Source organism: Plectropomus leopardus, chromosome 8 (assembly GCF_008729295.1).
Source record: "Plectropomus leopardus isolate mb chromosome 8, YSFRI_Pleo_2.0, whole genome shotgun sequence".
Taxonomy (NCBI): Eukaryota; Metazoa; Chordata; class Actinopteri; order Perciformes; family Serranidae; genus Plectropomus; species Plectropomus leopardus.
The window spans coordinates 9,994,070-10,006,857 of NC_056470.1; the positions used below are offsets into that span (position 1 = coordinate 9,994,070).

The 12,788-nt window shown below is 41.4% G+C and overlaps 1 protein-coding gene across 1 annotated transcript in view; it reads right to left on the reverse strand.

The window, feature by feature from the left end:
* The window catches only part of nphp4 (nephronophthisis 4), a 195,674-nt gene that overhangs the window by 30,985 nt on the left and 151,901 nt on the right, over window positions 1-12,788 (reverse strand). The window contains exons 18-20 of the mRNA XM_042491381.1: window positions 5,918-6,052; window positions 2,070-2,269; window positions 354-577 (exon numbers count right to left, since the gene is read on the reverse strand). Of these exons, the coding sequence (XP_042347315.1) occupies window positions 354-577; window positions 2,070-2,269; window positions 5,918-6,052 (559 nt within the window). The remainder of the gene's footprint in view (window positions 1-353; window positions 578-2,069; window positions 2,270-5,917; window positions 6,053-12,788) is intronic.

Genomic DNA, 12,788 nt, shown 5'->3' on the forward strand with positions numbered 1-12,788 from the left:
AACCATCACTTCAAAGAACAAAGTTCTGGATGTCTCAAATGGGATGGGTCAAACTGGATGAAGCATCCTCTCTGAAAGCAGGATGAAAATCTGCAGGGCTGCACCATCACCTTTGGAGACACACTCGGAACGTGTGAGCACAATTTGACCGGGGGGGGGGGGGGTAATAGAAAACATAGGATAAAGTACTCACAGTATACTCACAGTTGGTGTATTAGACTGGAGACACACCTATTAACTAACAAACAGGTAGTTGCTCTCTCAGATTTCCTCTATGTCAGTGGACAATATCATCACACAGAATAAACAGTAGAGGGCGGGGTGCAAGTCTGACACCACCACCAGAGGCTTACCTGAGCTCGGGATCATCACTGTGAATGGTGACTGTCTGAGGCACATTAAAGGGATTTTTTAGGACAAACTCCATGTACTCAGCAGAGCCCAAGCTGGCGTAGAGCAGGTGCTGGGTGGTGATTGCTTGGCTCAGCATGCTTGATATGACCTCTGCCTTGCTTTGCTTTTCGCAGGGTATGATCCGATTAATTTCTCTGGCCAATTGGGCTTCCTTAGACCGATCCTAACACCAAAAAACAATGGCAAATACTGAAAAACACATTCCAGCGTAACACCAGGGAATATACATCATGACATTCTGTAAAGTGGCTACCCAAACTTTCATTTTAAACATCAAGCAGAGTTTACAGAGCAGCTACCATCCTTGCTTTCTTGTGCAATTACCAACATTTCAGGAGCGCTCCCTTAGCGTTTCACCTCAGTGTCAAACATGTTGGAAAGTTTAAAAGCTTCTGACATTTTTGTTACCGAGGTCCCTTTCTCAGCAATTACTTCTGTGGTATTTCAAGGCTTCCAATTACACATTCTTCATAACGAATGCATGCATGGCTAGATTCTGGTGTTTGTAAAATCAATACTCTACAAGAAGGCAAGCTTGATGTTATAAACTTTTGCTTTAGGGCCAAGTGTTGAAATGACCTTTACGACAATTTTTCTTTCTACTGGTTTGTCGAAACAACCCATGCAGGACATCCAGAGTCAATGTCCATCACCGTTGTAACACTAAATACAGGAATTTTGAAAGGAATTTGTGTGTTTTCTCTAATTTTGGTTTTTTTTTTTTTTTTTGCAGCCTTGCTCCAAAACAACAGGTAAACAGGCCCATAATTTCTACTTAGTTTTTCTTTTAGAACAGTTTGTGACAAACAAAAGGAATTATTAAATCTCTCCTCCGTCATTAACATAACAATGCAGTCCAATTTAAACCTATGAACATACTATGGCATCGTTTGCTGCACTTAAACCCTTTAAATATTTTAAAGATGCAATAACTGCACCATGCCAGGGATTCTGGCCTATAGGTGTACTTGTCTTAAAAATAAATTTAACACCTCAAATTGAGTTTCAAAATCAGGGTGGTAAAGCGAAGTGTGTGAGCAAAAAATAATACTGAGGTTTTCCACAGGTCTAGTGCACTGAAATTATGCTGGGGATAAACCTGTACCAAATTAGGTCGTGGCTATCAGCCCAGAAAAGTCAAATCCAAATTGAATTGCAAAGCAACTCTTAAAATTGTCTTCCTGTGCGAGCAAGACTCGGTTATATTCCACATAGTATTGGCTGTTATGCGGGTGTGAAACAACTAAGACACAGGTCTTACCACAGGAACTGTAATGTGTAAAATGTCTGAGACAGACATGCACCACAGCCAAAATCACATTTAGCATGTGCACCCATGGGTGAAAGTACAAGATGTGCCTTCGGGTAGAGGAACAATTAACACCTTCTTGTACAGTCACTAAAACACAGAGGGTTGAGGGGCACATTGTCACGAGAATTGTAACACAGGCAGGCTGTCTGGGAGACGCTCCACGCATCTATGAAAGCTCCCTCATGACATGTTTCAGAGCCAGAATGAAAGCTGTTGCTTTGTCTTTGTTGTCTGTTTGAGATTTAAATGAAGAAGACAAAAGGACGGACTTTTCTGGCTCTGCTTTGCAGTTAAGCAGCTATTCTTGTCTTCCCATTGGCTCAAGTGCAAAGTTTGACCTCACCATGACCTCTGCCTCTTTGGCGTCTTCCTTGGCCTCTCGCTGATGCACAGCAGCCATGCAGCTGAGCTTGCGGCGCCCACCGTCGGGGTCATTTAGGTTGTGCTCTCCGGGCACGGCAGTGTCAGCTCTGATCCCACGTCTGAACAACAGCACGCGATTTCCATCTATCTCCAGTCTGTGCGCTTGTGCAGCGTTCCTCGCTGTGAAAGGAGAAACAGGCCGCAATCATGAATATATTTACTGAGCAGAGTGGAATCTAATCTCTTTGCCATTTTGACCATATGTTCTAAAAACCCTCCAAATGTCCAAGGGAGAGAGGCGCTGACAGATTAAAGTATTGTTGGAGCACAAGAAACAACAGCTTGTACACAGACAACAGTCCAGTCAAACAACTGGCACCACTACAACTGGGCAAAAGCCCTACTGCTGGGAAAACAGACCGGCTCTCTCCTCCCAAATTAGCTTTCACCTCCATGGCTACGTATCCTCTGCAAGCCCCAAAATATCTAATTAAAATACCTGATTCATCTACAGTACTAGTCACCAAATAATCCATCCTCATTTGAAGTGGATCATGCAAATTAGCCATGTTCTTTAAAAGCTTTGACAAGAAAATTTCCCTAATCCTGCACTTTGAACAACACTCAGACATTAACAAACTTAAAACTCAGAGCTGCCCTTATTTTGTCATCTAAAAACAGATATTGTAGCCTAGTGATGAAGTATCTTTTGCAGCATGAAAGATAAATTATTCATTCTTGGATCATAAAAGTTCTGGTATGGCGACTTGCATTTAGACATTAACTTTAAAGAACTTTAGCTTTTTTTGACAAATGGAAACAAGAATTACAGCCTGGCGGTGGTTATGCCTCTGCAAACACTGCAGTTGCAGCTACATTTTACATCCATGCCTGTGCGCAGACATATGTAGCCAAGAGACTTAAGAATGCTTCATAGACGCCACATATTCTAACACATAAATGGTTTACACACATCTTCATCACAGCAACAGAGATCTCCACAATTAGCAATTTTAAGCCAGTTAGTGTCACAAATTCAGTATCTGACCAAACGTCGCCTCTTCCATTCACAATGAAATTGACCATCAACCTTTTGGCTATGAAATGTCATCACTTCATCAGTTTATCCTTTCAGATATTTGAATGACATTTTGTGACAACTAGCTTGTGAATTCTTGATATATGGCCAAAAATATGAAGTCACAGTAGCCTTTGACCACCAAATTCTTATCAGTTCCACACTGACTCCAGGTAAAGGTTTGTGCCAAATTTGGGGAAATTCCCTCAAGGTGCTCTTGACATATCACATTAAAAGGAATTAGACAAACACAAGGTCACCGTGATCTTGACTACTAAATACAAACCAGTTCACTGTTGAGTCCAAGTGGACATTTGTGCCAAGTTTGAGGAAATTCTCTCGAGGCCTTCTTGTGGTATCGCATTTACAAGAATGAGACTAATGCAAGGTCACATTTACCTTTGTCACTGACTTTGTCCACAGAATTCTGACCAGTTTATCCTTACATCTAAATGGACGTTTGTGCCAAATTTGAAGAATTAAGGTATCGGGTTCACAAGAATGGGATTGATGGGGGCACCCAGTGTCTCAACTGGTAGAGCGGTCTCGCTGTGCAGATGCTGTGTCCTTGACACAGTGGCCGTGGGTTCAAAGTATGTCATCCCCCCTCTCTACCACTTTCATGCTAATATTCCTGTCCTAACAAAAAATGTGAAAATCCCCCAGAAATAATCTTAAAAAAAAAAAAAAGGATGGGATAGATTGACAACTCAAAAGCATGATGCCCCCAGCCACAGCTATTGCCAGCACCAAAAGGTTTTATGGAAAGACGTGTATACATTGGCCTCGAAGGTAACAAAAAGTATCCGTTTTGGTGTCTGTATAACTTGGATATCATATTTCCATTACTGAACTTTTAAACAATACCCAGCCCTACTCCTATTGCAAACTTCCATGGCTATAACTGGCCGTGAGAGCTCAGTGCACTTGAACTCAGCAAAACACATGAAAACTGACAAAACACACGCAAATTAAGAAAAGGCATTCACCATTTTTTCAGAACAGACATTGCATTTATGGAAACAAAATGCAGCAAACACATAAAACACAAGTGCATTAAGAAACTGGGTATATGTCAGTCTTTTACAGTTTCCTTGTGTGTTCAACAGATTTGAGTATCTCTCGAAAACTGATTTGCATTTTAACTCAGTCCTGCTTTGTTCTGTGGTACTTGTAACGTCTCTCATCGTGATTTCAGTGCATGTCTTTATGTTTCTTTAATTTGTTTCTAATTTAAGTGTTTTTCGTATTCTGCAGTGTTCTTGCAGATGGACCCTATGTAAGGTCCAAGTGGTGAAGGTGTTTTCTTCATTTGCTTTCGCTTGTCAATTTGCATGAGTTTTCTTTAACAGCAGTGAGTTGAGCTGCTGATAAAAGCAAAAGCAACCGACACCATCAAACCAGACTTTTAACCAATCAATCAGCAAACAGCCGTGCGTCTTTAGACATACCGTAGTTAAACAAGAAAAACACATCAGATATACACGGGGTGGAAATACATTCACTGATGTATGAAAGCTAAATTTTCTCAGACTTCTACAGTATTTGCTTAAACCTAAAACCAGATATGTATTCTCTCACAGTTTTCCTATCCCAGTATCACTCCTTATCCCCCCCCGAAATTTTTCCCAAGTCTCCTTATCGAAGAGGCATTGGGTCAACTGCCATTCACCTCACCAGATAGCGTGTAGCAACACTGCTTCCTTCAGAGCCACAGGCCGACGTGAGCGGGACAAGAGTGTGACTGAGCACACACTCACACGCAGCTTCAGCGTGGCTAACTGTTGCGACTGGACTGCAGTGAAAGTAATTAGGCGTATTGTATGTTTAAATGTCACAGGGAGTTAGAGTGGTGAGAGAAAAGAGTACAGTGTGAAAGAGAGACAAGAGCAGTGCAGAGGTGGTGGTGGTGGTGGGGAGGAGGAGAGGGAGATAGGTAAGAAACAAAGCAAACACTGAACAGACCGTGTTTGCACAGTGACAAGAGCTTTGAATAAATGATTGCAACAGTTTGGGGAATATATTTGAGCCTGCATTCATTTGCAAACGTGTGTTATATAGTACATGTTTGTTCATAATTCCATATGCATATTTTTTTAATCAGTGTATTTGTATGTTGTGTGCTTTCAGCAAATACATTAAAATACATCAAAATGTGTTACACAAAAGCATTTCTAAGGTCTGTTTGTCTCAGGGTGTGATGTAATTCCAGATCTGCCAGACTTATTCTATATCATTAGAGGCAATTTTCTACTTATTTTCAAACTCTCTCTGATGCCTCTTACTGCATGTTTGTGTGTTTGAGTCATAGTCAACATTTTAAGGACAAATTTAGGAATACACGCCAGTTGACTGGCGACGGCTTGTCTAATTGAGGAAAAAATTGGTTTCCCCAGTGTGTGTTCCTCTGCCTGGACACACACACACACACACACACACAAAACACAAACAGGACTGTGGCTAGCCACCAGAGATGCTTCTGCAAGCTCAATTAGGCTGAAAATTGAGTGGTTCAGTGGTGCAGCCAAGAGACAGAATGTGAAATGGATCTGGTGGAGTTGATAAAAGCGGGAGCACGGTCACCGCCTAAATGAAAGGCGCTAATTGCTCCGCAGCGTAGAATATAGACATACACATGTGCTTAGACATACGCTAAGTGAGGACTGCACAGTTAATGAAAGTGAAGTTAATTGATGCGTTGGTACATAAGCACTGACAGGAATCAGTGGGGTGTAGATTTAAGTGCTTGCCATTGAGTTGGAGTATGTTTCTGGAGGACAGACTTCCTCCTCTGAAGCCACCGGTGACTTCGCGAGGTGTGATGATGTGGGAATGAGGCGACATCATGTCTGCAGCCCTCCTCCTGCTGGGGTCTACTGGGCACCCTGTCAAAGAGATATACAGTTTTTAGTTTGACATCTACTATATGATTATATTCATATTTATATATAACAGACTGCAGATTCTCCACATGGTCACGGTCAGACCAGCTGTACACTTGCTGACCAGTGATGCCTACAGGCAAGAAGAAAATAGCCGCTGCGACTTAAACACTTTAGACGCCTGCAGGTTGTGTGTGTGGTTTTGCAGAGTTACTCTTTCACCACCTTTAATTGAAAATACAACAATAGTAAATGGGATATGATTGTATCACCGTCGTTGACAGCAGATAAAGAGACAAACTATTCAACAATGTTGCTGTACAACACCAAATGTTAGCTTTTAAAGTTTTTCCTCAAGGTTTTTAACAAAATAACCAAGAGTTTCATTAAACTTTGTCAACTGATCATACAAGCAGGCCTGAGTGTTAATTATCTGGACTAAAAGACCCATGCAGTAAAAAATGAAGTGCTTTAGTGCTGTTTATCAGTCTAGATTGTTTTGGAGTGAATTGCAGTGTGTTGGGGATATCAGTTGTAGAGATATCATTGAACTGGATGACACTCAACTTGTGGTGCTCAAAGCACCATAAAGATACAGTGAAAAACTCAACAGCAATGTCTCTTCCCAGAAAGCATGACCCAGTTACTCAAGATAATCCCCTGGGAGCAGTTTCATAAACGATTTTCTTTCTACTGAGCTACAACTGCCAACCAAATCACTGTGCATCGTGAGCGATCATCAAGCCAAGAAGGCTGAGCTGTAAGGTTAGCTAGCTCAGTGGTGCTAGATGAGTAAGCAGTAGACGCATGCTTCCTTTTACGCAGTGATACGGTTGGCGGAAAGGAAGAAAGAAAGAAAATAGTTTCCTATATGAAACTGCTCAAAACAAGGTCTGCAGATTATCTGGAGTAACTGGGTCATGATTTCTGGAGAGAGACATTGTTTTGTTTTTGATAGAATTTGTTTGCCACTTTGAGCACCACAAGCTGAGTACCATCTAACTAAATAATTTTGAGAGAAGGCAGACATCACTGCGGCTGATATTGCCAACGCTCTGCAACTCACAGCAAAACAGTCTAGATTGAAAAACAGCCTTACAGATAAGAGGGAAAATATGGATTTTGTTTTGGGTATTAACTGTCCCTTTAAGACCCATTCTCCCTTGTCCAGTTCTTTCTGGAGGATAGTCCTGGAGGCTAGAGGACTTTTTTTTTCTTCTCGTTGATAGTTCGGGTATGTTGGCCTGAAAAAAAAACTGCTGGGATTGAGGTGACTGAGGCTCTAAACCTGGGTATCACCTGGGTGTCATTTCAGGTGCTTTGGTTCGATGACATTACATGCTCCTTCCTTTTTTGTTACAAGTTAGAGAAGCACCTTTTCTAACTGAATCTCTTGAATGGCAGTGTTTGCTCGTGAGCAAGAGAGCGAAACCAGTGAGCAATCTTCCCTACAGAGGTTTCACTGAGGAATATTAGCCTCACTCTTTGTTTGATCACACATTGCCTGAGGTTATACTGATAGTAAATCAGTTTCCGGATCACAACTGATAGGAGCAAAGTTATCTCTGTAACACTCAATTTGATTCATTCTATTTAAAGACCAGATCTGTGTAACTCCAGCAGTGGAGACTCGGGTGTTTGCCACTCCTTTAAGTAACAAGCCAAACTGAGATCTGAAACCAGATCTGTCCAGTTTGCCAGAGTTCTCTCTGAAGTCACATGAGAAACAATACATTTTCATTGTAGACAACGCCAAAGTGAACACAGTCCAGGTTAAACCCTGGCTTAGAACATTCGAGGCAGGATCAATACATGAAGACAAGCCTACAGCGATTAATTAGTGGCCTGAAATTGCCAGAGAGGTCTGGACAACGAAAGCTTGCAACGCAATGAGTGTCATGCTGATTGATGGTAAGTGCCGGCCTCTGTCCGGCCTGGCTGAGTGCTGGGTGTCAGAGATGAACTGAGACAATTCAACATAAAACTGTTAAAATAAATCCTCCAACCAGCTTTAAATCCTGGAGGTGGGTGCTTTTTTTTAAAGATTAATGTGATTTTTGAATTGTCCTGTCATGTCATTACAGAGGCTTTATTTGCAATTGTTTGAATGGCAGTTTGGGGTTATCCTGTGAAAAACCAGACTCCTGACAACCAGACTGCATTCAGCTTGCTATTCCTCAATGGCAAAACCATAATTTATCCCTGTTTTCAAAAGACAAGTGGATAAGTAAGCACTCCAGGGTGCGGTTGTACAAAGACAGTAAATGATTCGCATTAATTACATCAATGTGAACAATGTTACATAACAATTCAACCACAGTAGTTGTGGGAATGCTTTTCATGTGTTTGTCAAAGGTGCTCTATGCACAAAATGCCCATTAATGGACGTGTGACGGATAATTGCTCACAACACCAAGCCACAGCCATGTACCATCTTCACAAGAGCATTTTTCAAATACCACAGGTCAAAAGACTTACTTTGTGCAATTTACAGGTATGCCGAGGGCAACACTTGCAATCTGTTAGATACAATTTACGATGGTTGACTGGAAGAGTAATTAAAACTAGCGATTGTGACTCTTTAAATTACAGTGCACTTTGACATAGTGCTCCCATTACTCCCATCAGTTTCCAGGCTTTAGAACATCACAGCATGCCCGAATGAGGTGCTTAATTGTGGTATAAGAAGTTTTTCTAAGAGGCTCTGAAACACCTCATCCCGGATGCTTTCATATGAAATATGGTGAGTGCAGCAATTAAGTGGCTTTGCCGCCCAGATCTCACACCTCAGTGAGCCTGTAGGAGTTTTAGAAGAGGAGCCAAAAGTACCCTCCAAATCTTTTAGAGGCAAACTCCTTCATCAACAAACTGATAATGGGCGGCAGCTAAATGAGTAATGGGGAGCTGGTGTTGCCATGCAAACAGACACAGACAGCACAGTTCTGCAGATTAATGGGTGAGGTGTCTGCCGTCCCAATGCATTCCCCTCGTCATCCATCACCCTTCCCCCGGCCACACGACTCAGCCGAATGTATTTGTTTGAGTTATATTTCCCAAATATTACTGTGAAGGCATTACTTCTGCTGTCCCATAAACATCTCCAATCAATAACAAAGCCATAGAGATCTCATTCCCAGTGCCTCATTATGGGCCTTTTAGCCTGCTTTCTGTTGTGTCAAGGAATGCTTTTGATGATGGATAGAATCGCACTGTACAAAAAGCCTGCAAGGACGAGATAAGATGAACACCGGGTGCTACTTGCCCACAATAAAAACAAATGGCCTGATGATGAACCCAATTATGACCCTCTGATTTAATCAGTCAATCATTTTAATGAATTGGCCTATCGCTAGAACCATCATTAGACCCATCAGATAATGCCTGCTTTAATGCTAATCCAGGCTGACGTGGATGTCTTGCTCTCGGTCACATTATCCGTCCCTAACTGCTGAATCACCCTGGCAGATTGTTAAGACAGGGCTGATGATCCTCATCACTGAAACGTAAGCTAATACTCCTGGTTTGTGTTGCGGAGAGAAAGTCAAGCACAGCGTTTGCTGCTCCGTGTTGTCTGTGTGGAGGAGAGTAATTGTGAGCAAAGTGCCGGGGGGGCTGAACTCTATCAAATTTATTGACTACCTCTCTCTGTTGCATGACAATAACCCTATTCGGTGCCACCCCACCTGCCCGCCCTCTTCGCTCTGCTGGCAGTTCTTGAGGTTAAGGCCACAACAAACCACTGATTTACTGGCCACCAGAACAAATGGGAGCAAGCACCGAGGGGGTTTCAAAGTAGTCTGCAATATTCGATTTATTCTGCCTCCTCGTTCCAGGCCACTGACCTTTCAGAATAAGCAGATTTCCTCTCACCTCAGGGCTAAAAGCAAGGTTGATAAAGTTGGTGCCTTAATGCACCAGCAGCAAGAGCTTTTAATGAGTGAGACATACTGTATGTGCACCCCTTAGGGAAGCCAGCGAGCTAAACTAATTGTTAGGTAAATTTCACTGATATTTTGTTCCACTGGTGGCAGCTTTCGGCAGGATTCTCTCTACTCTCTCCTGCTGCAACAGTCTCTCCAGGGCTTATCAGGCTGTTGCAGATGAGGAGCGCTGTGAGGTCTGGAGAAGGTTCTAATCTGTCTTCTCTACTGTGCTGAAGCAGATACATGCTTTCTGTTTGTGTTTGTGTGAGAGAGTGTGAGTGAACAGCAATAGGGACTGCAAGAGACAGTGAGAGTTAGAGAGAAACGATAGACACAGCTCAGTCAGCAAAATGATTTTTATATCAATAGGCTTTCTCTTCACTCGCATATGGGCCTTTTTTTCTACTGGAAAATATTACAAACATGTTTCCAAACTGAGTATCAAAAGTGCTTACTGTCTTAATTTTCAGCAATGTGTCTACTATGACTTTTGCCGTGACGCTAAATTCAAATGACATGTATGATTTCAAAAGTTAAACTACTAATGCATCCATCCGCTGATGGTGAAATCTGTGTGCAGTCTTATGATAGATCTGTGTATAGAACACATTCATGCTAATCATTTGGTAACACGTATGCACGTCAGCAAAGGCATTTTCCCTGATTAAAAAGCTGTTAAAACGGCTTTGCTCGTATCCGACTGCATGTACTTAGTCAGTCCATTAAGTCCATTAAATAGTGAGTAACAGTGTTTTCACAGTAATGAGCCCTGAATCTTTACTGCACAAGACCCGTCCTTTAAGCCCTGTCTCTACCTGTTAGTTATTATTCATAAATTGATTTACATACAATCAGTTATTCTTGATTACATGCATTGTTCTTTGTGACACCAGAGAACATAAATATACATATCAGTAGCATTAAAGTGCTGCATAACTGTCTTTAAGTCTCTGGAGGTGGGTTTCTCCACCTGGTTCCTGATGATGTAGGATGACAGTTGTCAAAACTGCCAAATCAGTGAAATAACTTTGAGTCTGTATTATAACATGCTTACTCCTCTTGATTTATTTGCAAAAAATCAGTGTGAGTTTGGCCTGTAAATGTCAATATACAAAAGCTTACTATGGAAGTTAAGGAATAGACAATGACACTAATAAAAATTGCCCTACCTGCCAGGGTAGGGCAATTTTCAGCCTTACTGCTGGCAGGAAATTGGGAATGTAGACATTCACACTGAAAGAAAATATGAGAATTTCACTACTTGACTTCACTATATACCCCCCTGTCATATGGTTCTACAGCAAGGATACTCAGCGAGCTTTCCCAGGGGGCCACTTTTGCAAAATGACAGGAGGCCAGGGGCCAGTCACAGCAGCCCACATTCAGTATGTCAGCTAAACACAGGGGCGTTTGTGGGATTTAAGGACATTCCGGTCTTAGCTTGGATCTTTGTGAGGGGGTGCGGGGGGTCCTCCCCTTGTACTTTTTTGAAAAACAAAAAAAAAAAAGCTTGAGCTTTTTTGAAAAAAAAAAATCAAGCTCTATTGCTCCCTTGAAACCTGGATAAATTGGCCCAATTTCTTTTTAAAAACATGGAAAGATGGCAATGAGCAACTTAAGAAGAAATGACCCAGAAATGGTCAAGAAATTAGTAAAAAGTATGAGATAATTGCCTGAAAATTGGCAACACAATAAAAGAAGCAAATAAAACAAAAAATACAAAACGAAAAAAAGGAATTGCCTGAAAAAAAAATGGCTCAACAAATATAATAATACTTTAATTAAGTAATTGTAATACTAAATCAACAAGTTTCTTGCTTGACATTTTTTGCTCGTTATCTTTTTTCTCATTGTTTTGAAAGAAATCAAACCAATGTGCTCAGAGTTCAAAGGTTTAAATACATATGAAAGGCATCTGAGAGTGATGTCGATCAAGGTTTCAAAGGGTGAATGCTCTTTATGCACTCTGGCACCTTATTCACATTAAAAGTACAAAGAAAAAAAGCCAGTGTGAATAAATATATTTTCATTGTGAAGTAGAAAATGTTCAGGGGGTTAACTGGTACCCTGTCCCGGGCCAGATTTGGCCCATGTGCCGCAAATTGAGTATCACCATTCAGCCTTAAATTTATCAAAATGGTTTGCCTGTCCTTGCTTTTTTCATTTTTTATATTCTTATTTAATCCATCTTTTACTTTCTATCCATCGGCCATCTATCTATGTTTGCTTGGCTGTTTGTTTGAGAGAGATAATATAATACAACAGGCCATCAATTAATCCACAGTGTCTGTCTGTGGGAAAGCTCCAGGCTTTACATCATAATGACATCATGGATTACAAAGATAATTCAGTGTTGTTTTTTTGTTTTTTTATTTACCATCTTTGGGACAAAGTTGCTCCCACATACTGATGATTCTGATTTGACTCAGCAGAATGCAGCCCATGTCGACGGGTGCTAAAAATAATAGTACCAGCTTTCAAATGTTGAGCTCTCGCAGTTTTGTGTGTGTGTGTGTGTGTGTGTGTGTTTAGATTAAAGATTGCTCTTTTGTGTATCTCTTCCGCTGCCTTTATCTTCATTTTTCAACTCAGAGTTCATGTGGATTTAGCAGATGAAATCAATAAAGCATCATAGCTTTCCTCTGGATTCACCAGTCGATCAGTTTCATGTGACAGGCAGGCGGTCGTCATGGTTTATACCCTCCTCATCTGCTCCTACAGTTCTCTGTGTGGGAGTTTCCCTTCCTCAAGACCTCATACTACAGCAAAAGCAACCCCCCCTCCAAGTTCACACCGAGATTTCACAACCCTCTATT